This window comes from Scyliorhinus torazame, chromosome 7 (genome assembly GCF_047496885.1).
Source record: "Scyliorhinus torazame isolate Kashiwa2021f chromosome 7, sScyTor2.1, whole genome shotgun sequence".
In the NCBI taxonomy this organism is placed as follows: Eukaryota; Metazoa; Chordata; class Chondrichthyes; order Carcharhiniformes; family Scyliorhinidae; genus Scyliorhinus; species Scyliorhinus torazame.
Window position 1 is genome coordinate 278,415,923 of NC_092713.1, and position 23,341 is coordinate 278,439,263.

Sequence of the window (23,341 nt, forward strand, 5' to 3'; positions counted from 1 at the left end):
GCCGTTTGGCAGAAATGGTGGTTTGAAATATTGGGAAGACAGTCACTGTGTGGCGGCACGGTGGCACAGTGATTAGCACTGTGCCTCACAGCTCCAAGGTCCCGGGTTCAATTCCAGCCTCGGGTGACTGTGTGGAGTTTGCACTTTCTCCCCGTGTGTGCGTGGGTTTTGTCCGGGTGCTCTGGTTTCCTCCCACATTCCAAAGATGTGCAGGTTAGGTGGATTGGCCATGATAAATCTCTCCTTAGTGTCAAAAAAAAAGATTAGGTGGGGTTACGGGGATAGAGTGGAGAAGTGGGTTTAAGTAGGGTGAACGTTCCAAGGGCTGGTGCAGACTTGATGGGCTGAAGACCTCCTTCTGCACTGAAGGGATTCTATGAATGGTTGCTGGTAGTAGTGTTGCCGAAACCTGCCAGAATGGTGTCATGTTCCCTCCCTATACACCTTCTAAAATCCCACAATTTAACATGAATTATTCCAGTTCTGCCACTTCCCTCGCACTAATCCTCCCTACACAATAACTGCTGCCTGGCCTGTCAATACAGCCTGACAGTGAAGGGCAAGAAGAAAAGCAGGCATATGATGAAGAAGTATCATCAGATGATTCAGAATAAGGGAGAAAGTGATAAATCGGGGTAACTTTGTCGGTATGTTTTAGTATTCACGAAGGAGTCCGGAAAGGATTCAAAAGAATGGTTTATTTTCAACAGTATTTACAAATACCAGTCCCAGTCTTAAGTCGGGACTACTCTGCAGCACGGCTCCTGCCTGGGCCGACTTTCAGCGGGGGAGCTGGTACTCCACGAGGCTCATGGGGAGATTAATTGGGTTGTCCCAAATGGATCTCCTGGGAGTTATTACATCCCCCCCCTCAAAGTCCAGAAGTCCCTCTGAAGAAAGTGGAGCAGGAGGGCGACTGTTCCTCTTTGCCTATGGCTACAACTCCAGTGGCTGCGGGGATGGGTCATAAGACCATAAGACATAGGAGCAGAATTTGGCCACTCGGCCCATCGAGTCTGCTCCGCCATTCAATCATGGCTTCGAGGTTTCTCATCCCCCATTCTCCTGCCTTTTCCCCATAACCACTGATCCACTTATTAATCAAGAACCTTTCTAGCTCTGTTTTAAAGACACTCAGTGATTTGACCTCCACAGCCTTCTGTGGCAAAGAGTTCCACAGATTCACCACCCTCTGGCTGAAGAAATTCCTCCTCATCTCTGTTTTAAAGGATCGACCCTTTAGCCTGAGATTGTGTCCTCTGCTTCTATTTTTTCCTCCCAGTGAAAACATCCTCTCCACGTCCACTCTATCCAGGCCTCGCAGTATCCTGTAAGTTTCAATAAGATCCCCCCTCATCCTTCTAAACTCCAACGGGTACAGATCCAGAGTCCTCAACCTCTCCTCATACGACAAGCTCTTCATTCCAGGGATCATTCTTGTGAACCTCCTCTGGACCCTTTCCAAGTCCAGCACATCCTTCCTTAGGAGCCCAAAACTGCTCACGATACTCCAAATGGGGTCTGACCAGAGCCTTATATAGCCTCAGACAAACATCCCTTGTTCTGTATTCTAGCCCTCTCGACATGAATGCTAACATTGCATTTACCTTCCGAACTGCCAATTGAACCTGCAGGCGAACCTTAAGAGAATCATGAACAAGGACTCTCAAGTCCCTTTGTGCTTCTGATTTCCTAAGCATTTTTCCATTTAGAAAATAGTCCATGCCTCCATTTCTCCTTCCAAAGTGCATAAACTTACACTTTTCCACATTGTATTCTATCTGCCACTTCTTTTGCCCACTCTCCTAGCCTGTCCAAGTCCTTCTGCAGCCTGCCTGCTTCCTCAATACTACCTGTCCCTCTACATATCTTTGTATCATCTGCAAACTTAGCAACAGTGCCTTCAGTTCCTTCTTCCAGATCATTAATGTATATTGTCAAAAGTTGTGGCCCCAGCACCGACCCCTGAGGCACATCACTCGTCACCAGCTGCCATCCTGAAAAAGACCCCTTTATCCCCACTCTCTGCCTTCTGCCAGTCAGCCAATCCTCTATCCATGTCAGGATCTTACCTTTAACACCAAGAGCTCTTATGCGGCACCTTGTCAAATGCCTTCTGGAAATCTAAATAAATCATGTCCATTGGTTCTCCTTTGTCTAACTTCCTTGTTACTTCCTCAAAGAACTCTAACAGATTTGTCAGACATGACCTCCCCTTGAAGCCGTGCTGTCTCAGTCCTATTTTATCATGCACTTTCAAGTACTCCGCGATTTCCTATTTAATAATGGACTCTAAAGTCTTACCAATGACTGAAGTCAGGCTAACTATAATTTCCCATCTTCTGCCTCCCTCCCTCCCTTCTTAAACACCGGTGTTACATTAGCCACTTTCCAGTCCTATGGGATCCTCCCTGTGTCGGGGGTTGTATAGCTTGCGGGGATTGTCGTTTCCTCGATGACCGTCTGGGGGTACCATTGGCAATTGATCGCTGGCCATATCGTCATTGGAAACCTTGGACGCCGGGGTCTTCCTCTTCAAGTCGGAGTCTCCCATCACTTGTATCTTGGTGTCGGGGACCATGCCCCCAGATCCCCATGTGCGACGTGGCTGGAAGACGGTTCCTCTGGTGGGACACGCTGAGCTCCTGCGCTTTGGCTTCAGAGGCCCGTGGTTCTTCGGGCAATTTCCCCTGCAGGCCCCCATATAAGACAATGTGACAAACTTTCGCCAATATGGAATCTTTTTGCCTCCAGTCGTGAATGTGGGTGGCGGTAACCGGCAAGGTGACAATCAAGTTAACGTTGAAATTACTTCTTTGGCTCTCGGTCAGGTTGAGTTTGTGGGACACCAAGGCAAGGCTAATACGGGGGAACCCCTAGCCATAGCAGGCATGCTGATGACCCCAGTTACTTACTGGCAGCAGTCCGTTAGGTTCCCATTAATAATAGGGCCGTGACTGGATTGGCAACAGATCTTCCAAGTGGGCACTGGTGGACTTCACAAAGTTTTGGGGCAGTGCCTAGAAGTCTTCCAGGAAGGCCTGTGGCCAAAATATATGTGGACCCTGAGGCCTAGCCTAAGTACTTACGGGCATGCCCGGTCCCCTATATGTTGCTTGTGAAAGTCGAGGATGAACTCAGCTGACTAGAAGGCCTTAGTATTATCTGGTCAGTACGGCTTTCTGATTGGGATTTGCCGGTAGTCCTGGTACTAAAACTTGACAAAACCATATGCCTATGCAGTGATTATAAGCTGACCCTCAACATTGATGACATGACCATAGTGGGTCCGATCTCAAACATTGGTGAGTCAGAATACAGGAGGGAGATCAAGAATGTAGCGGAGTAGTGTAACGACAACAATCTCTCCCTCAATGCCAGCAAAACTAAAAAGCTGGTCATTGACTTCAGGAAGCAAAGCACTGTTGTGGTAGTCACCATTAACTGTATTAGATGTATATTAGATGTAGTACGGTAAGACTCCTGTACTGGAAGTTCATGGGTAAATCCCTGCCTGCTGGCTCCGCCCAGTAGGCGGCGTATAAATGTGTGTGCTCGCCGGTGCTGCTCCCATTCTGGTAGCAGCTACAGGAGGCCACACATTTTTGCTCAAGGAAAGCCTCGATTGTTCACTACTCTCGTCTTTGTAGTAATTGATAGTGCCTCAATTTATTGAGCAAAGATTATAAAACGATGGAACTTCGCATCAAGCCTGATCGCCTTCAGCTGAGCCCTCAAGCAGCCAATGCTACAACCGCTTTTGACCACTGGCTAGCCTGCTTCGAAAGCTACCTCCGAACATCAGCTGAAGAACCCTCGGACGCAGAGAAGCTCCAGGTCCTTTATTAATGGGTGAGCCCTGACATTTTTCCTCTCATCCGGGATGCGCCCACTTACGCTGAAGCAATGGAGCTCCTGAAAGGACATTACGTTCGGCCGGTCAATAAACTGTACGCCAGGCACCTCCTGTCAACGAGACGGCAACTCCCCGGTGAGTCCCTAGACGATTTCTGGCATACCCTGCACATCCTGGCGAGGAACTGTGACTGCCAGGCAGTTTTGGCAATCCAGCACACAGAACTTTTAATCAGAGACGCTTTTGTTACGGGCATGGGGTCGGTGTACATCCGCCAGCGCCTATTGGAGTGGGGTACGCTTGATCTTGCGGGAACCAGGCAGCTTGCGAACTCGTTAACAGTGGCCTTCCGTAACGTCCAGTCGTACGCCCCCGACCGCACAGCACCCTCATGGGCATCGTGGGCCCCATCAACTACCGACCCCAGCCCACCGCAAGCCTGCACCACGCGGTTAGCCAGCCAACCCCGGGGGGCCCAAATGCTACTTCTGCGGGCAGAACAAACACCCCCAGCGGCACTGCTCGGCGCGGAGCGCAACCTGCAACGGCTGCGGAAAGAAGGTAAATTTTGTTGCTGTGTGCCAGGCCCGGTCGGTCGCCGCTGTTTCTAGGCCCAGCGTTCCTACACCCCCCCCCCTCTGTGCAGCCCATGGGTGTCGCCATCTTCTTCTCTGTAGGCCACGTGCGGCCCGTGGGCACCGCAATCTTTAATGCTGCCCGCCATGGGCGCCGCCATCTTCGGCGCCATTTTGGACGGCTCCTCGGGACTCCTGCTCGTCAGGAAGCTCATCTGGTCACTCATCGCCTGCCACCCGGGGCCTCCTGGCATCAGCCGCAGCTCGCCTCGATCACCCTTGACCAGTCCCGACCCCACAACCTCGCAACCGCAACGACGACGGTGAAAATCGATGGGCACAAGACTTCCTGTCTTTTTGACTCCGGAAGCTTGGAAAGCTTCATCCACCCCACTACGGTAAGGCGCTGCTCCCTCGCCTCCGGCCTCCGGATCCCCTTCCGTGGAAATCCGGGGTTACTGCATCGCGACCCTCACCGTCCAGGGTGTAGAGTTTAGCAACTTCCGGTTCTACGTCCTCCTCCACCTCTGCGCTGCCCTGTTACTCAGCCTGGACTTCCAGTGCCACCTCCAAAGCTGAACTTTAAAATTCGGCAGACCCCTACCCCCCCGCACCGTATGCGGCCTCACGACCCTTAAGGTCGATCCACCTTCCTTGTTTGCAAACCTCACCCCGGATTGCAAACCCTGTGAGATAACAGTAATGGCACCGATTTTGTGCCCACCTCCATCTCATGATTTGTTTCACTCTTCGACCATGCATAGCTAACTAGCTGGCTACTGTGTGGTCTTGCAAGGCCATCCATCCAAGTCCCGAGCAGAAAAGGTGCTCACTTCTGGACCCGCCGCCAACAACCTCACTGCTACTGGAAGATTCTCCCCTGTCGTAATATCTTGCTGCATAGAATATAATAGTTGCAGGTATTTATTTCAGTTTTTTAGAAACACACTCCCAGGAGTGCAGAAATGTGGGGGGCGATAAAATGGAAATGAAACAAAGTCACGTTTCGGGCGTGTTTAGCGGGGTATTTCCCAGTGCTTTCAGTCCTGAGAATGACCCCGCTATTAAATGGGACTCTGCTTCACTTTGGGCCTCGTTGAGGAAGGCCCCACTAAGGCCCTCCTAGGCTCATTTCCTGCACTGACGAGCTCAGCTCCCCAGTGCAGGAAGAGATTGGGGCACCATTTATAAATAGTGCCCTAATATCTGGACCCCCCACCGTGTCCTTTGGACCCCTCCCAATTTGCCAATTAGGAGGGGTCCTCAAACACCCTGCCTCATAAGGGCATGGGTAGCCAGGCCCGATCCCTGGCATGGGCAAGATGCCACCTGGGCACCTTGGCACTGTCGACCTGGCACCCTGGCAGTTCCCCTGCCGTCATGGCAGTGTCACCTGGGTGCCACCATGGCAGTGCCAGGGTGGCAGTGCCACTGTGTCCGAGTGGCATCGAGAGTGCCAGGGTACCACTCTTCCCAGAACCCGACCACCGGGAGGTCTCTGATCACCCGGGAGACCCCCCCCCCCCCCCCCACACGTGCTGGTACGCCTGGTCCATATTTGTGGAAATCAGTGTTAAACGGCACCTGGTTGGGGTCGCCAAGGTGAGGGCATTAAGTCCCATGCCATGGGTAACTCCAGTGTGAACATATGTGAGCTTAACTGCACATTGGGATCGGGATCCAGATCGCGGCGTCTCGTTAGATCTCACGAGGCATAATGAGCATCGTAAATCTCGTGAGAAGCCTCTCAAGAGAATTACTGGCCTCGTCACGTTGCGAGTCAGGCACGGCGAGGCAGTTAGATTGCACCCAAGTTCTGCAGGCTTACTAGCAGGTAGCTGTGAGGGCAATTGAATAGGCATTAAACAATGATTTCAAAAGGAAATTGGAAAGGCATTTGAGGAATATAAACTTGGAGGACTATGGCGATTTAGCGGGGAAATGGGACTGACTGAGATTGTCCCATGTAAAACAAGCATGGACTTGATAAGCCGAGTATGCTATAAATTATTCTAAGATTGCTTCCACTGACATTACAGTTTTACTGCATAGAAAGCCAAAAACATTGAATAATACTCGTGGATATGGGCAGTGGGATGGGTGTGGTTCTGGGCAGAGGCAGCTGTGCATGTTTAAGAGTGAGTTCTAATAGAATCTGAAGGATCCAAAATGGTAGATTTGGTGTCAAATCTTTGTTCTATGCTGACATCATGATCTGTGCTGTCTGCATGCTTCCAGTGTACACCTTTCCTGTTATCCTTCATAAAATGATGATCAGTGAGAGTTGTATCAGAGGGAAACGGGGCCGGGTCTGCACCATGAATGCAGGGGTTACACGGGAGTTAGAAGTGGATTTACTTCTAACTTTTCCAGGGTAACTATTGTGGTCAGACAGTCAGAACCATCCGAAGGTTACATTTTCCATTGCACTTTTGGATAGTTTCCATTACAGGGCAATTGGGCAATTGCCCAATGAAGTTTGAACTTTCTGGCCAATTGCCATGCAATCCTTACCTAGGGATGCCCTAGTTATGATGTCAGAGAACTCGGAAGTTACTGGCCATTCCATTTTATTGGACTAATTTCCTCTTTTATCTTTTAATATCGATTAGAAGTATGAAACAAATCACAATCGCATTCCTAAAGGTTTAAATTTATTTTACTGAATTAAATGGAAATAGTGAAACAATTAATCCTTGTACCTCCACAAAATCTGTAGCATGTGTTTATTTGTATGTGTGTTTATGTATGGTTCTTTACAATTATGGTAATGATGTTTTGCACATCCGTTACTTACATTATGTGCAACGTACATTATTTGGCGTTCATCTGCACATGCCTCTGTGCTTCTGCATTTGTGCTGTATAGCTCAGCGAGTTGTGTGTATTTGTAGATGTTCATTTGTGGGTGTCAGTGGAGTGCATTTATTTTGTATTATCAACAGTGCATAGCAATTAAAGAGGCTTGATTTGAATGAATGGATTAGATACCCTGTATAATTTTTTTTTGTTGAGAGTTCACGTGAGCTGCACAACAGGCAGACTGCAAGTATGCGATTACAGTGACCTGGCCCTTTAACAATATGCTAACCCAGCCTCGTGGGATTGATTTTATACTCCCATCCGAGCTTCTTGCAAATTGTTTAGAAATTGAGTGCATCTAATGAGTAGATTATTTGTGTAATTTGGATTAAATATGTTTGACCACGTTTAATTTCAGTTCCAGGAAAGGATACAAATCTTGAAACCAGAGCACAGTAACTTTACCAGAAAAGTTGATGAATTCATTATATTTTCTACAAGAAGTTTTTCTTTTTATTTTGTAGCATTCTGATTCTAATTCCAACTTAAAGAAAAGATTTAATTCCTTGGCATCTCAGAAAGAGTCAGCAGCCAACGTAGAACCAGATACTAACAGCAATGTGCCATCAGTTATGTGTTCCCCTCCTGACCTCTCTCCATCTGCTCAACCACCACCTGATACTGGCACAAGCAAGATAGACCAGTATGCCAGGATCCTTTTCCCATTATCATTTGGAGCATTTAATCTGGTGTACTGGATAGTGTACCTTTCAAAAGACACAATGGAAATGGGAAGTAATATGTAACTTTCTATGCCATATGTTACATGGATGTGAAACTAACAGTATTGTATTTGTATATATGCAAAAGTAATGGATATTGCAGAGTTTGTTACAAGATAGCCACACAGTGATGGGTTCAAATATCAATATAATGTCTCCGAGGCAAAACATGTTCATGTATTGAAATACCAGACAGATCTTTTATTCTTTATAATACTTAAACATTGAAAATATCCACTGAAGAAAGAATGAACCAGAGTGACAACAATACAATTTGACAGGGTAAAGTGCACAATTTCTCATGTGAAGGACTGAACTCAATTAAGTTTTCGCATTCCAGATTCTTGCCCGGATGGAATGTTATATGAGTATACCATATGATTCAATCTATAATCAGAACAAGTTTTGATTTGACTCTTGTATACCGGGAAATACTGTGGGTTGTATGGATTGGAACCTTGTAACATATTATTAGCTTTTTTTTAGCTTCAGTGCTGAAAGATTTTGGAGAAGATTTATTTTGTGTGCTCACTGTGGGTTTAAGTAAAGTACTGCAATATATTATAACATTTTATTTTTATTGAAGACATTATTTGTTCACAGTTTTAATTTGGTGAAAAAAAGTTATGTAAAATAATATATTTTTTTAGAAAAAGAAATCCAAATTTTACATTGCAGTAGTGGCACCCAGTCTTGAAGAGGGAATAACAATTTATTTGTGAGGCATCTTCACCATACGGACTTCATTATGAAAATTAGTCACAGCTGAAACATGATCAACCTTTAAAACCTGATGTTTTAAACAACATAATTGCTTAACAAATGAATGGTGACACCATCATTGACATGACTTGAAGGACTCAATGAACTTGACATTGGTTCAGAATTTATTGCCGCCAACCTACTGAATTTCTTTTACTTCAGTTTGCTCTCTCCTGTCATAGAACTTCCACTGAATGGCATCATTTTTTTCTTGCTTCACTGCTACAGTGCTATGTGATATGAAATAAGTGGGCACCACAAAAAAATTGAATTCAACCAGTAAGATTTGAATAATGTACACTGTTACAGTAGGCTATTGCCTTGAAATTTTGTCTGAATATCTTCAGGAATTTATTTTATTGCGAGTTAACCTGTCATTACTCATATCCCTCCAGGAAATTAAAGAAGATGGGAACACGTTACACAGATTGTTACTTACTAACCTAGAGATGAGGTCAGCTAGAATTAGCTTTCTTGCCAGGATATTTACCTTTTTACAAAAGAGAATGAGGGGAAACACTTTTCTTGATTTGTCAGCACAACACTGAAACAACATCCCATTTTACACTCCACCTGATTCTCCTTTCAAATTACTTTCATGGAAAATAAGGCAGAGTAAAGCTGGCTACCAATTTACTATTGGTCATTTCACACTTGCCGAAGAATAATTTCACCCTCATTGACAGATTAGAAAACAGTTTAAGTGTCATCCTCGATGAAGCTGAACTCTAGCTTTAATATTTAATGGGAGGAGGGATGAGCCCCAATAAACTTACTTTACGAATTGCACCATGTTCTGTCTGCTCCGCATCATTAGAAAATAATAAGTGTCAGCGACAGAGCCATTGCAATATTAGATTATGGCAGCTACTGCCAGTATTGGAATAAAATATACAGACATGTCTCCATGCAATGAAAAATCCTACCCAGTGAAATGAAGTTGAATTACATTCACAACTTAAATGATAAAAAAATATAGTGACACCCCAGGATTCTGTCAGAGTCCACCAACTATTGGTTGTGATCTTTTACTATTCACTCCCTGAAATCTTTTCATAACATTGAAACACTCCAATAGATTTCCCTTTAAATTATTTCTGTTTCAGTGCAAAAAGCCTCAATATATTTTAGCCTCCTTTCTAACTATATCCTTACATTTTTGCATAGTCCTAGTAAATCTCCGCTGTAATTTCTAGAGGTCCAGGATACAATTATAATGGAGTTTCCGGCACCATGTTCTAAATATGGCCTGACCAAATGGGCTGTAGAAATTTAGCATCACATATGAGCTCTTAATGCTCATATGTGCAACAAATTATATTTCTTTCTGTAAAAAATTGAAATGATTTTGCTGTGAACGGGAAAGCAGACAGCATCTCCTAATGGAGTGAATGAGTTGGCAATGCACACTAACAATTAAAATGAAGAATCTTAGGTGGCAGATTGCAATAATATTCTGCTTCTTTCAGAATGTTGTCCTCAGCAGCACATTCCAGCCAAAATTCCTATTGATCGTTTTCTGAAGGGATGACCATTTGTGTCCGTATGGCTTAGTGTACGTGAAACTGCTCTAGTGGGAACAGCTTTATACCGACTAGTTTTCCCTACAAATAATTAAGGGCAAGTTTTTCTTCAACAAAATCAAAATACAACTCACTACTTTCAATTCCTTTTTAATGCATCAAAATGATGACTTTGGGATAAATGAGATTTTCTCGACAGTATGTTATAGCGGCAAAGTCCCTTTTTTTTGTCAGTTGCACTAATGGGATGAATGAATTTCACAGATTAATATGAAGTAAAAGAAAATCTGGTAAGTAGCCCAAAGCAGCAACACCAACATCAATATGTAATGCCTGTCCCTGACAGAAATGGTGGAGTCCACTGGGAATATCATTCACCTATTAAATTGAGACCTAACATGGAACAACTACATACTTGTGTAAATAATACAATGTTATTCACTTCTGCATGTAAAATTGTTTTATTGATTTCCCATCATGGTGAATACTTCTAATAATTTGTTTTATTCAATTAGCTAAACGATTAAAAGTGATATAAAACAAATGTTTGAGGCTGTATATAATACAAATTAGCACTGGAAAATGTTTCAAATATACTACTTTGATAATATTTCTTTTTTTTTAATGGTTTATTTAAAATTTTGACTTTATTATTATCTCAATTACCCAAAGACCTGAGCTTTGAACTTGAATTTTAATTCTGAAGGGAAATAGGTCCTTAAGAAAAAGATATTGATGGAAAGATAGAAGAGCTTAGTAGAGAACTAGGCCAGGTCATAAAGTAGCACATGAGGTATTAGAAATTGAGACAGAAAATATATTGATGTTGCTTACCAATTAGAGAGTTGTCTTTGAGTTGTCATATTGGGAAATTTCTTCTCAGGCGATTTAACAATGGCACTTTTATATAATTAACTGAAAGTGAAAGAATTGGCAAGTTGATATCAACAATTTCTCGGTAGCACTACCAAATAACACAATCTTTTTATCTAGTATATTATAATATTTGAATGTGCCCAATCTTTCTATTCATGTAATACTTACTCAAAATTACATCCAACGCTGCTGGTAAATTTTGCATGCATTATCCTTTTCGTTTTTCCAGACGACCTTGCTTTTATGCGCGGAAGTGTTTTTCTTTGTAGAGTTAAAATGCTATATATTTTGCTGAAAATATTTTCCAGATTAACTTATTACATGAGCTCTCTTTGCTCTTTGGCATGTGCATAGTGACATCTGGAGCAGTGTTTTCATAAAAGTGTTTATTTTTGTGTTTTCCTAACCTGAAAATGTATTCGTAAATAATATACATAAGCAAAGAATCTTAATATTTCAACACATGGTACACATTAGATGAAAGCTAATGATTCGTTAAGATGTGGTAGTATTTATTTCTCAATGTTCAGCTCCAGCAGTGTACGTACATGGCAGACAAAAGCTGATAACTCATTCATGTTTTGTTACTATGTGCCTTAACTTCCACAGATGTATATTATACTAGATAAAAGCTAGTATAGATCTTGAAATGAATTCCCATGGAAGGGATATGCAAACCAGAGAATTTATACTGCCAGCAGAGCAGGCAATTCAATGCTTAAGAACAAGTAGATAGGTGATGGAGAAAATCTATTGGTTAATATCTTAGATTAATACAGTAACCACATAAATATTGTCCTTCTCCCACACATATTGAAGGCAGCAGCAAGTACAAGGTCAACTTTACAAAACAAAACAATTCATTTCATGGTTTGAATTTCTATTGCAAATGAACATTATAATGGCCCATAAAATGATATCAAAATAATGGTGAGGCTAATAGTGTTTGCCGTTATTTAGTGTAAATGCTGCAGCAAATCCAGGCGAAGGAAGGTGCCTGATTAAGTGAGAAGATTGGGTGGTGGCTGTTGGAGATTTGTTGCTCAACAGTTAGCTTTGTGTAAATGGCATCTCACAGTCCATCTCCTTATTGAACGATATGAAGGTTCCTGTGCCTGCACTGTAACTGAACTTGCCACACATAACTAAGTCACATCATTTCAAATCCATTACTTTTAATCATATGTTAGGTTTCAATTATTTCCAGCCAAATGCTCTGAGACTGAAAATGAACTATTACAAGTGTAGAGTCTCAATCCTTCAGCTTTTGATTGTTGTCGAAGATTTTCTTTTAATAAATTATTGTTCTTGCTCTTTTCTTTACCTCTTATTAAAAAGATAACATAGCTCAAGCTGTTTGTGCTTGTGTTTATGCTTCACATGAGCAGCATCCAATCAAATCTACTGAATCTGAGCATTTCATCTCCCTTTTCTCTCATGTTCTTATCTGATTTCCTTTAGAAACATATTTGCCTCAACCACGTTTTCTTAGAGCAAGTATCCCACCCTAACAACTCGTTCAGTAAATAAACTTCTCCTGATTTACATATTGGATTTATTAAAAACAATCATTTATTTTCCTGATGCTGAACACAAAATTCTGAATTACAATTCCTTGCACAGTTCACTCCACAATCCTTCAATTTCATTGGTCAACAAGATAAGCAGTTCTCACTCAGATCCCAGATGCTTAGCAGAGAGTATGACACCATTTCCATCTCACACACTTCCAGCAATATAATGCGCAAAATATCCTGGAGATTAAATAGAAAAGGACAAGCCTAGCTAATGATGGATCTCTACATCGATTCACAGGAATTTTTCGACTATTGAGTTTGCAGTTTCATTCGGGCATTCTTAACTGAGAATGGAATGGGAGACAACCCACCCCCAGTAAAACATGTCAGTAATTTGAAACACAAGCTCAGACTCCTGCTAAATACATTTGTTCGATAGATTTTTGATAGAAAAGGAGTCGAGGGGGGTGACAGGAAAGTGGAGCTGAGACCACAACTAGATCAGTCATGATTGTATTGATTGACAAAGCAGACTCGAAGGGCCAAATGGCCCACTTCTACCCCTAAGTCCAAGTCCCTATGTTCCTGGTACTTAATAAACCCTACTGCCTGTCCAAAACGGATGTAAAGAAACAGGTGACTGGTTGTTGGCATGTGAGAATGAACTGCCCATGGCTACTTGCCGATTGTAAGTCGAGAGGAGTGTGAGTCAGCAGAAAATGTGGTAAATTTTGAATAAACCTGCGTTGTGTCATTCGGACTACATATTAAGGAATTTCTGCTTGTCTAGAATTGCCTCATCATCAGAGGTAACATGAAATCTAAACCTGTTAAAATAATCAAGAGTGACTTTTATGTCATTTCTGTTTTATTTAAACAATAAGAGCTAATGCCATCACCTAGGGAACAATATGGAGGAACTACTAATTCTGCTGATCTGTGGAAACTGAATCACCATGCACATATCTGAAGTACTCGTGAGTTAAGGATGCTATCAAGTGATGTTAATTCTGCTCTGTTCCTCTGTTAGAAATAATAAATCCCTCAATATACTAGTGGCATTATTGGAACTTATGAATTGCACAAAACTTAAAATAAACAGTTTGAGAACCAAAGCTATATTCCAATTATTATCAATTCGGATAACAATTTTTTGTGGAGCTTATTTGTTTCCACCCAATCCCTGAAGCACTGTAATGTTAGGAAGTCACAATTATTTATGCAGAAATCTCCCAGAATTTAAGTAAAATAAATCAGTGCAAATCATCCAGTCTCCCTTATGTCCCTTATTGGGCAGCACGGTAGCATTGTGGATAGCACAATTGCTTCACAGCTCCAGGGTCCCAGGTTTGATTCCGGCTTGGGTCACTGTCTGTGCGGAGTCTGCACATCCTCCCCCGTGTGTGCGTGGGTTTCCTCCGGGTGCTCCGGTTTCCTCCTACAGTCCAAAGATGTGCAGGTTAGGTGGATTGGCCATGATAAATTGCCCTTAGTGTCCAAAATTGCCCTTAGTGTTGGGTGGGGTTACTGGATTATGGGGATAGGGTGGCGGTGTGGACCTTGGGTAGGGTGCTCTTTCCAAGAGCCGGTGCAGACTCGATGGGCCGAATGGCCTACTTCTGCACTGTAAAAAAAAAAATTCTATGTCGTGGGCTTCAGGGACTTTGGCAAAAATCGTATTCTGTGAAAATCATATACCCCTAATCATAATTCTATGTCGCCGTTGATTTTTTTTTTGAAGGAAGATGTTAATAGTGGGACTTCTTTATATAACAACCTAAATCAATACATAGAATACAAAAAAATTCCCCATTTTATATAATTGCGCAAGTAGTAAGTAATGGGAAACTGTACAAAGTATTTGGATGCTCATTTTCCAGTGTGCTAATAATACAAAGCTTTGCAATTTATTTTCATCCATTGTGGAAATGTGCAATAACTTCTGAATTGGAATTACTTGTAATTTGATTCTGTTTACCTTCAAAATACTTTGTTTTTAAAAATTGCAGGGAAATGCTGTGGTGATAAATTTCAAGTTGTTGAGAATATTGTGACATTGTATGTTTGGTATGTTCCTTTGATTTAAAATAAATCTATAATTCCATTTGTCTTATTGAGGATGTCTTAAGGTTCGGGCATTTGTTGTGTCTACTCATTTTTAATCACTTTCTTTACTGTTTGCTGGTAATAAAGTAGCTTTAGAACAAATATTCCTTTTTTCATTGAGGAAGGGGCTGATTACACTGTTGTGCATATGTGTGGGTGGGGAGGGGCGCGACTTGGGTATTTTCACAGTAACTTCATTGCAGTGTTAATGTAAGCCTACTTGTGACAGTAATAAAGATTATTATTATAGTGGCTGGTGGGGGAGAGAGGCTGGTTACACTGTGTGAGGTATACGGGGTGTTGATTCAAATGTGTGTCTCGGAGTGTTGAAGGGCTGAATATAGAAGGCTGTAAGATTCACCGGTTTCGCCGCCACCTCAAGATTCCCAAGACTGCAGGGTGCAATCGACTTCACTCTGTGGTGAAACTGGCTCCATGGCAGCAACCCCTATTGCTTATAAACTGTAAAGGCTACCATCGCATCAATGTGCAACTGATGTGTGATCATCGGAGACACATCCTGAGCATGTGTACATGCTATCCTGGAGTTCCCATGAATCCTATCCTGAGTCATTCCTAGGTGCTTGGGATTTCTGAGGGGCCAGACCGTCTGCGAGGATGGCTGCTTGGGGGTAAAGGGTTTCCACTTAAACACTGGCTGATGACACCAGTGAGTCACCCTCACATTTGTGCTGAGGAGCGGTACAATGCTGTTCACAGCTCCACATGCCCCCTTACAGAGCCGACCACAGGGCTTCTGAAGATACGCTTCAGATGTTTTGGACTGCTCAGCTGGATCATTGCAATACACACCCAATAGGGTTTCCTGCATGACCACTGTATGTTGTGCCCTTCGCAATCTGGCTATGCAAAGAGACGAGGCCTTGCCAGGGGGGAAACTTGGAGGAGGATGCAAGCTAATTGAAGGATGAAGATCTGCAGGCCCAGGAAGCTCAGGGGGCTGTTGAGGGTCAGAAAGAGCGTGATGATGCCATTGAGGAACTAAGTCATGGGAGATATTCCTGTGATGCTTTATTTGCTGACAGGTTGCAGGAGGAGCAGAGTTAAGTGAGGCCAAATGGCCACATCTCCCTGAGCGCTCAAAGCCATTCCCTTTCATCTGAGGGGATGTCCAACCAATTGCTGAGAGTGCATGTTGGGTCTACCACTGAGGAGTTCCAAATGCTGTGAGAGAATCACTGCTGATAAGCTGCCCTCATCAATGGTGTCCTTTGAGGAAGAAGGGTTTTAAACAGCTCCATCATCCATTTAAAAGATTTAAACACATCTCCCGGACAATATACAAGGGTAAGGAGATTAATGCAGCCAAAGCTGACATCACATGAATCTTAATCTTAGAGTGGGACACTGACACTGGGTGGGAGGATGGCTAAATCTTGGCAAAAGAGGATTCCGAAGTACAAACTCACACCACCTTCAGTTGACCAGTACATTCACAAATCCATCCAATGAGTTTCAGTAAGTGCAATTTATTGCGAGTGATAGCACACCCATGAACCAGAAGTGACATCAACATTTTAAAACTTTCCTAATCCTACCAAAAAGCCCAGGTGCAGCCTTGACATCTGCAGCAGAGGTGGAGGCAGCCTGCTGACGGCTTTGCCCTAATGCCCATGATGACTTTGGTGGGCGTTCTCTGGTGGCCCAAAGCCTGGAGGGCCCCGGACAGATAAGGATCTCCTGCTCAGGGGCGGAAGCGCCCTTGCAGGCCTGCATTGCTAGAGTGGATGTGGGCACAAGCAGAGGAGACTGTGAGATGCTGCACACACGTGGTTTGTTGTAAGGAGAAGCCGACAGGGTGTGCAGCTGACGATCATCCTCCCTGTGTGTGCCCATGGGCCCTGACCTGACTCCTGCTGGAGATGCTGCACCAGGATGGAGGTCAAGGTGCCTCATCCCCATTCCACCTAAGCCTGATGGTGCCCACCAGGATATTTCAGCATGGAGTGCAAGGCCCAGCGCAAATCCAGCAAGACCTGCTGGACCGACATCTCCATGGTGGTTGGCACCTTTCCATAGTGGAATGAAGGTGCTCACATATTGGAGCCATGGCATTGGATAGGATGCAGATGGACTTCTCCATCATTCATTCCAGTCTGCTGAGTGACTGCTGAATCTCTACCTGATGTTTTGCCACCTGTCAATGGATTCACCATTGAATTGGCAGATGTTTCCAGAGGCTCTTCATCTGACTAGACTGAATGGGTGCATGCTCCCTCAGCTTCACTACCTCCAATTGCTGTGTGACGTGTCAGTGAGGTGTTCTCCAGAAAATGACTCGTTGTCTAATCTAGAGCTGCGTCCCACTGAGGTGTGTGTCTCTGCGCTGGTGGGAGGTATGGGGTGAGCATTGTGAGGAATCTTTGTGAGCCCCTTCTCAGATGTGGACTGGGAGCATGAATTGTTGCTCAACTGCGTGGAGGGCGTCAATCTACTGGTGACTATAAAATAGAGAATAGACTTGTGGTTCTGTAGCATGAGCTATATGCAACTACATGTGAATCATTGTGAATGTCAGGACTTGCTGATCTGTACTACATTGTTGGGATAGGCCGATCTCCCCTTCTCCACAAGAGGGATCCCAGTCCTCCCCAGCAAGCTCGCCTCCTTGAATTAAGTGAGGGCAATGATCTTGGCCATCCCTTCCCTGTCTGGGCCGAACTCACGCTTGTGTGCCAGTTTGGCTTGTATGAAGATGAAAAAAAGATCAGAGAGGATGGAGCAGAGTTGTGCAAAGTACACAGGCATCAGCACTAAGTCTCAGAAACGGAGAATCCCGTCCATGATTTCCACATATTGGTGCCCACAGCATCATTTCCTCCTGCTTAAAATGTTGCTGGACCTGATTCCAAACTCTTAATAAGGCTCGTACCAGACTCGTAGAGTATTTGGCCGGTGAGAATGGAAGCAGAGCCATCACCAATACCCTCAGACTTGACCCTATGCATGAAGCTTCCTCCATCCGCCCCTGAACCGACCATCGCTCCACGACCAATTACCGCACCTTACCGAACCTTCTCAACATTTGCCGCCCAATAATAATTAATCAAATACAGCAGCGCCAACCCCCCGACCGCCTGTCCCTCTTCAAAATGGCTCTCCAGATCCGGAGCACCTTGCCTGCTTGCACAAAGGTTGAAATTATCCTATTAATCATACCAACAAAAGATTTAGGTAGGAAAATTGGGAGATTCTGGAAAAGAAATAAAAATTTTGGAAGGATCGTCATTTTCACTGTTAGAAACCACCCTGCAAGAGTTAATGGGGGAACATCCCATCTCGTTAAATCCTCCTTCACCCCTTCTACCAGGTTGGCCATATTCAACTTGTTCAACAGAGCCCAACTATGTGCCACCTGTATACCCAGATACTGGAAACACGACCTGACCAGCCGGAATGGCAACTTCTCCAGGCCCCTATCTTGTCTCTGGGAACTTATTGGGAACACTTCACTCTTTCCCATGTTTAGTTTGTACCCTGAAAAAGAGCCTAACTTATTCAGCATCTCCACAATCCTGCTCAGACTGCAGATTGGGTCTGTCACATATACCATCAAGTCGTCCGGATAAAGAAACACTTGGTGTTCCATTCCCTCCTCGATATTCCCCTCCACTTTGTCGATGCCCAAAGCGCAATCACCAGTGGCTCAATCACCAACCCAAAAAGTAACAGTGAGAGTGGGCATTCTTGCCTTGTACCCCTGTGAAATCGAAGATACCTCATACTTATTGTGTTAGTGCGAACACTAGTTGTTGGAACCCCAGACAACAGCCTAATCCAGGCAATTAACCCTGGATCACACCCAAACCGCCCCAACAATTCAAAAAGATGCTCCCATTTATCCTGGTCGAACTCTTACTCCCCGTCCATGGAAATTATTACCTCCATTTCCTGTCCAGTCGATGGCATCATTACTACATTCAATAACCTTTTTATATCCCTTCGCAAGCCTGTCTTTTTCTTCATTTTTCTAATTAAGGGGCAATCTAGCGTGGCCAATCCACCCAACCTGTGTCCACTCACAATGCTCATGCTCAAGTTTGTCCTGCAAAGGGACAGATGGGGAGAATGTAGGCAGGAGACCTGCCAGTTCAGATGGTGGAGGTGTCAAGGCTGTGTGAAGAGGTGTAGTGTGAGACATGAGGAGGCATATTTACCATGGTTACACAAAGTAGGTAATTCATCTTCTTGCGGCACTATTTCTCCATCCTCTGCTGCAGTAACCTGACACTCACTAAGGCTGCCACTGCCTCCCAAAGAGTGGTGACCTTGGTGGATGGGCATTTGCGGGAACGTGGGTATATGACATTATTATGTGCAGCATGGTAGCACAGTGGTTAGCACAGTTGTTTCACAGCTCCAGGGTCCCAGGTTCGATTCTGGATTGGGTCAGTGTCTGTGCGGAGTCTGCACGTTCTCCCCGTGTCTGCATGGGTTTCCTCCGGATGCTCCAGTTTCCTCCCACAGTCCAAAGATGTGCAGGTTAGGTGGATTGGCCACGCTAAATTGCCCTTAGGTTAGGTGGGGTGACTGGGTTACGGGGATCGGGTGGAGGTGTGGGTTTCAGTAGGTACTCTTTCCAAGAGCCGGTGCAGACTTGATGGCCGGATGATTCTATGATTCCGCCTCTGCTGCAGACCACCCAGGAGTTTGGTCAGGGCTCCCTTGGAGAATCTCGACATTGGCTTCCTGACTTCCCCCCTGACTGGATCTGGAGCGACTGCTGAAGAAGAAGGCACACTGGAGACAATGAGGGCCCCATAGAGTGGCCAGCGTTTATATGGAGCTCCTCAGTGATTGCAGATATTGAGTTGTCGTGGCAACTCAGTGGTAGGCTGCCACGAGCATGGGTGACTCACGTGATTAAAAAAATATTGTTTAAGAGGATAATATTCCAATCGATTTCCCACCACCAGGGCTGGTAGAATCCATACCTTTTTCTCACCAGAACCAACACTTTGACAAAATATGGTAAGATTCCATCTTCCACCCAAAATCTTTCATAATTTTAAAGTTAGAACACCACAATGCCTTTTTTTCAAGAGCCACAACATGTTAATACCTTTCTTGTATGCAAACCCCTAATTTCTGGTGTCATCCCTGTAAATCATATCTCCAGGGCCTCAGTATCCTTTTTTACAATATGGAGACCAGGGGCGAAATTCTCCCCCAACGGCGGGATGCCCGCCGACTGGCGCCAAAGCCGGCGCCAATCAGACGGGCATCGCGCTGGCCCAAAGGTGCGGAAGGCTCCGCATCTTTGGCGGCCTAGCCCCTCAATGTTGGGGCTAGGCCGACGCCGGAGGGATTTCCGCCCCGCCAGCTGGCGGAAATGGCGTTTGTTTCCCCGCCAGCTGGCGCGGAAATGCGGCGCATGCGCGGGAGCGTCCGCTGTCAGTTTCCCGGCGCATGCGCGGGAGCGTCAGCGGCCGCTGTCAGTTACCCGCGCATGCGCAGTGGGGAGAGTCTCTTCCGCCTCCGCCATGGTGGAGGCCGTGGCGGAAGCGGAAGGGAAAGAGTGCCCCCACGGCACAGGCCCGCCCGCGGATCGGTGGGCCCCGATCACGGGCCAGGCCACCGTGGGGGCACCCCCCGGGGTCAGATCGCCCCTCCCCCCCCCCCGTACCCCGGAGCCCGCCCACGCCGCTTGGTCCCGCCGGTAAATACCAGGTTTGATTTACGTCGGCGGGACAGGCAATTCCTGGGCGGGACTTCGGCCCATCCGGGCCGGAGAATCCAGCGGGGGGTCCCGCCAACCGGCGCGGCCAGATTCCCGCCCCCGCCCAATCTCCGGGAGCGGAGACTTCGGCGGGGGCAGGGGCGGGATTCACGGCGGCCAACGGCCATTCTCCGACCCGGCGGGGGGTCGGAGAATGACGCCCCAGAATTGTATGCAGTACTCTTGTCGGGAAATCGGGAAATCCTACCCCCAAACCCGGCATCCACCATTTTCAGCGGAGGTAGAGGGACAGGATCTATCTGTCCCATTCGCAATTTACAAAACCTTAAGGCTGTCATTATAGGATTAATGCTACTTGACTGCTTCCAAAATCAATCATTATTTCAGTTTAATTGGCAGTGATAAAAGAGATTAGCTGTCTTTCATGTGGGACAATGAATACAAATGTTTGTTTCATAAGGGATTAAGACCTTGATGGGATTTAAATATATTCAGTAGATTTTTATCAATTAGACTGCTTTTTAATATAGTGACGTCCTTAATGGATACTGCAAACTTTATTTTATTTCATCTCACCACAGCTGCTGAAGTCGGCCCATGGGTGGATACTGGGTGAATTGACATGGAGGATGTCAGGGCAACGTATCGTGGATAGGATCACATGGGTTGATACTAAGTTGGCATAGGGACTTTGAGGAGCCATTGGTTTGTGTGGGAGTTATAGGTTGGCAGGGGTTGGCACTAATTTGGCATAACGTCAGATACCAGAGTATGTTCACAATTTATCAAATAACCAAGTCCCATGCCTGGAGTCCAAGGTAGATGAACAAATCTCAGAAAATGGTGGCAGCCATGTAGACATTGATGTTAAAAAAAACATATCAGTGTTATCGCAGGAACCAATGAGTGGATAAACATTTAAAAGCAGCTCAAAATATTTTGGCAGAAGAAGAAGGCACCCTGGAGACATTGAGGGCCCCATAGAGAGGCCAGCAGTCAGAGTTCTGGAAAAAACATTTCCCCAGTACCAAATAGCATCAGGTCTTCACAAAAAGGAGTCAAAGCTTTAAGTTAACTCCTTTTCTTTATTCAATAAGTCCAGTAGAAAATGATGTCCTCCAAAGATTGAGTGTGCAGGAGTCAACTGCGTAATTTGACTCCATTCTTAAAGCCTTTGATACAAAGAACAATGAAAAAAGAACAATACAGCACAGGAACAGGCCCTTCGGCCCTCCAAGCCTGCACCGATCATGGTACCTGCCTAAACTAAAACCGTCTGCATTTACGGAGTCTGTATCCTTCCATTCCCACCCTATTCATATATTTGTCTAGATGCCGCTTAAATGCCTCCATTGTACCTGCTCCCACCACCTCGCCAGGCAGCGCTTTCCATATATTTACCACCCTCTGTGTAAAAACCTTGTCTCGCACATCTGTTCTAAACTTTTCCCCACGCAATTTAAATGTATGTCCCCTCGTACATGACTCTCCTACCCTAGGAAAGAGCATTTGAGTATCCACTTTGTCCATGCCACTCATAATCTTGTCGACATCTATCAGGTCACCTCTCAACCTCCGTCGTTCCAGTGAGAACAGGCCGAGTTTATAGTTCATAGAATTTACAGTGCAGAAGGAGGCCATTCGGCCCATCGAGTCCGCACCGGCTCTTGGAAAGAGCACCCTACCCAAGGTCAACACCCGCCACCCTATCCCCATAACCCAGTAACACCACCCAACACTAGGGGCAATTTTGGACACTAAGGGCAATTTATCATGGCCAATCCACCTAACCCGCACATCTTTGGACTGTGGGAGGAAACCGAAGCACCCGGAGGAAACCCACGCACACACGGGGAGGATGTGCAGACTCCGCACAGACAGTGACCCAAGCCGGAATCGAACCTAGGACCCTGGAGCTGTGAAGCAATTGTGCTACCCAGAAGGCTACCGTGCTGCCCACTATCTAGCCTCTCCTCATAGCTAATGCCCTCCATTCCAAGCAACATCCTAGTAAATTGCTTCTGTACCCTCTCCAAAGCATCCACATCCTTCTGGTAGCGTGGTGACCAGAATTGCACACAATATTCCAAATGAGGCCTAGCTAAGGTCCTATACAGCTGCAATATGACTTGCCAATTTTTATATTCAATGCCTCGACCGATGAAGGCCAGCATGCCATATACCTTCTTGACCACCTTATCCACATGCGTTGCCACTTTCAGTGATCGGTGGACATGCCTGTAAGTACTCGCAAGAGATCTACCATTTATTGTGTAATTCCTACATGCATTGGACCTTCCAAAGTGTATTACCTCACACTTGTATTCCATCTGCCATTTTTCCGCCCAAGACTCCAACTAGTTTATATCCTGCTGTATCCTCTGACAATCCTCTTCACTATCCGCAACTCCACCAATTTTCATGTCGTCTGCGAACTTACTAAGCAGACCAGCTACATTTTCTTCCAAATCACTTATATACACCACGAACAACAAAGTCCCCAGAACTGATCCCTGTGGAACGCCGCTAGTCACAGCTTTCCATTCAGAAAAGCACCCTTCTACAGCTATCCTCTGTCTTCTGTGCCCAAGCCAGTTCTGTATCCAACTTGCCAGCTTTCCTCTGATCCCATGTGACTTCACCTTTTGTACCAGTCTACCATGAGGTACCTTGTCAAAGGCTTTACTGAAGTCCATGTATACAACATCTACTGCCTTTCCCTCATCTATCAGCTTTATCACTTCCTCGAAAAACTTGTTCAAATTAGTGAGGCACGACCTCCCCTTCACAAAACCATGCTGTCTATCACTAATAAGTCCATTTGTTTCCAAATGTGAGTAAA

At 45.0% G+C, this 23,341-nt stretch overlaps 1 protein-coding gene across 4 annotated transcripts in view; it reads left to right on the forward strand.

Annotated features, from left to right (window-relative positions):
- The window catches only part of LOC140427060 (gamma-aminobutyric acid receptor subunit alpha-6-like), a 131,929-nt gene that overhangs the window by 41,228 nt on the left and 67,360 nt on the right, over positions 1-23,341 (forward strand). For 2 of the 4 annotated variants that reach the window (XM_072512522.1, XM_072512523.1), the window contains exon 9: positions 7,757-14,879. The exons of the other annotated variants lie outside the window; for them this stretch is intronic. In XM_072512522.1, coding sequence (XP_072368623.1) covers positions 7,757-8,038 — 282 coding nt within the window. In that variant the 3' untranslated portion in view covers positions 8,039-14,879. Of the gene's footprint in view, positions 1-7,756; positions 14,880-23,341 lie in introns of those variants that run through there. 4 annotated transcript variants of the gene reach the window in all.